The 1,953-nt window shown below is 58.2% G+C and overlaps 1 protein-coding gene across 1 annotated transcript in view; it reads left to right on the forward strand.

Moving 5' to 3' along the window:
• RAB40C (RAB40C, member RAS oncogene family) overlaps nucleotides 1–1,935 on the forward strand; it is a 42,528-nt gene extending 40,593 nt beyond the window's left edge. Inside the window, exon 5 of the mRNA XM_014958684.1 lies at nucleotides 1,165–1,935. Coding sequence (XP_014814170.1) covers nucleotides 1,165–1,470 — 306 coding nt within the window. The 3' untranslated portion in view covers nucleotides 1,471–1,935. The remainder of the gene's footprint in view (nucleotides 1–1,164) is intronic.
• The last annotated feature ends 18 nt before the right edge of the window (nucleotides 1,936–1,953 follow it).

Consider the following 1,953-nt stretch of genomic DNA (forward strand, 5'->3'; position numbering starts at 1 on the left):
CTGGGGAGAGCCTGTTTAGAAAGGGCTGCAGTGACAGGACGAGGGGCAATGGCTTCAAGCTGGAGGGGAACAGATTTAGACTGGAGATGAGGAGAGGGTTCTTCACTGTGAGGGTGGTGGAGCACTGGAACAGGTTGCCCAGGGAGGTGGTTGAGGCCCCATCCCTGGAGATATTCAAGGAGAGGCTCGACGAGGCCCTGGGCACCCTGGTCTAGTTGGGGGTGTCCCTGCTGACTGCGGGGGGGTGGGACTAGATGGCCTTTGGAGGTCCCTTCCGGCCTGGGAAATTCTATGATCTATGATTCTCTAACAGCGGGGGGGTGCTGCTGCTCGGGACTAGAGGATGGGGGCTGCCTGCAGGGAAACAGGGGGGCTGCCTGCGTGGAAAGGGGGGAGCTGCCTGCGTGGAAAGAGGGGGTGCCCGCTCGGGAGCAGCAGCGTGGGTTCCCGGCAGGCTGGAGGGGAAGCGCGCCCTCGTGTGGCTGTTTGCCGGGAAATCCTCTCCCCTCGGGAAGGAGGCTTCCCAGAGCCAGCGCACGGGATGGACGCTGGGAGGCCTGGAAGAGCCGAGTCTTCTTCTGCCTCGGTGGGATTGCTGTTGCCGCAGCCACTCTGCAGAGAGCTGGTCCCAAGTGAAACTCCAGGCCTTGCTGACCCTGTTGCCTCCTTCCCTGGGTACATCCTGGTCGCCAAACAATGTCCTGAGAAGCCAAGTGTCTGGCAGGACCGTGAGCAAGGCACTGCCAGCCCCGGGCGCTGTGCAGAGGAGGGGTGGTAGTGTCTAAGCCCGGTGTTGTCACCAAAGCTGGTGTCTGGCACAGCAGCAGCCTCTCAGGCAGAGCTTACCTGGAGTTTCCCAAGCTTTTATCCCAGCTAATCTCCCTGTTCAGGGCTCCTGTGCCATCGTTCCTACCTTCTCTCCCCAAAGGAGCAGGAACTGCACAGCATAATTGGAATAGGCTGCCCAGGGAGGTGGTTGAGTCACCGTCCCTGGCTGTGTTTAAGGGCCGTTTAGATGCAGTACTGAGGGACATGGTGTAGGGGATGACTTTGTAGAGTAGGGTAGATGGTTGGACTCGATGATCCCAAGGGTCTCTTCCAACCTCAATGATTCTATGATTCTATAAGGGACAGCTGGAGGGAGAAAAATGGCTTGACCCTTGACCAGTCTGGTGTTTTCTCCCCTCAGTGTTCAGCCTGCAGGACCTGTGCTGCCGAGCCATCGTTTCCTGCACCCCCGTCCACCTCATCGACAAGCTGCCGCTGCCCGTCACCATCAAGAGCCACCTGAAATCCTTCTCCATGGCCAACGGGATGAACGCGGTGATGATGCACGGCCGGTCGTACTCCTTGGCCAGCAGCGGGGGCGGGAGCAGCAGCAAAGGGAACAGCCTGAAGAGATCCAAATCCATCCGCCCGCCCCAGAGCCCCCCACAGAACTGCTCGCGCAACAACTGCAAGATCTCTTAGCAGGACAGATGCACCCTGAGCTTCTATCGTGTCCACACCCACCCACCAATGTACAGCTCTTTGCACACTTAAACCCTTTTCGACTGGATCCCTTCGGATGGGCCGCGGGCGCGTTGGTTGTTCCCCCCGATGGCGTTGGGAATTGGCTCACGTTTTGGCTTGGCCGAGGAAGAAGCGCGGTGCCGGCTGCATCCCGCGGCGCTGGCGGGGAGAGGACTCTGCCAAGTGACCCTCCAAGAATGCTTTTGGGCTTTGCCTCTCGGCCTGGGGTGGAAAATTCAGCAGCTGCCGGCTTGGGGAATGGGGGGGGGGGGGAAACAGCTCATCCAGTCTGAATGGAGAAATGGATTTAATGGAAGATTGAGAGGCTTAAGGGAGTAGGCAAGGAGAGTCTGTGCTGCAACTTTAACTCTTGGACTCCTGAACAGATTGCTGGTGCAATAGTGAGGGTTGGATGTAGGAAAAAAAAAAAAAAAAAAAAAA

The sequence above is a fragment of the Calidris pugnax genome, unplaced genomic scaffold, assembly GCF_001431845.1.
Source record: "Calidris pugnax isolate Ruff unplaced genomic scaffold, ASM143184v1 scaffold244, whole genome shotgun sequence".
NCBI lineage: Eukaryota > Metazoa > Chordata > Aves > Charadriiformes > Scolopacidae > Calidris > Calidris pugnax.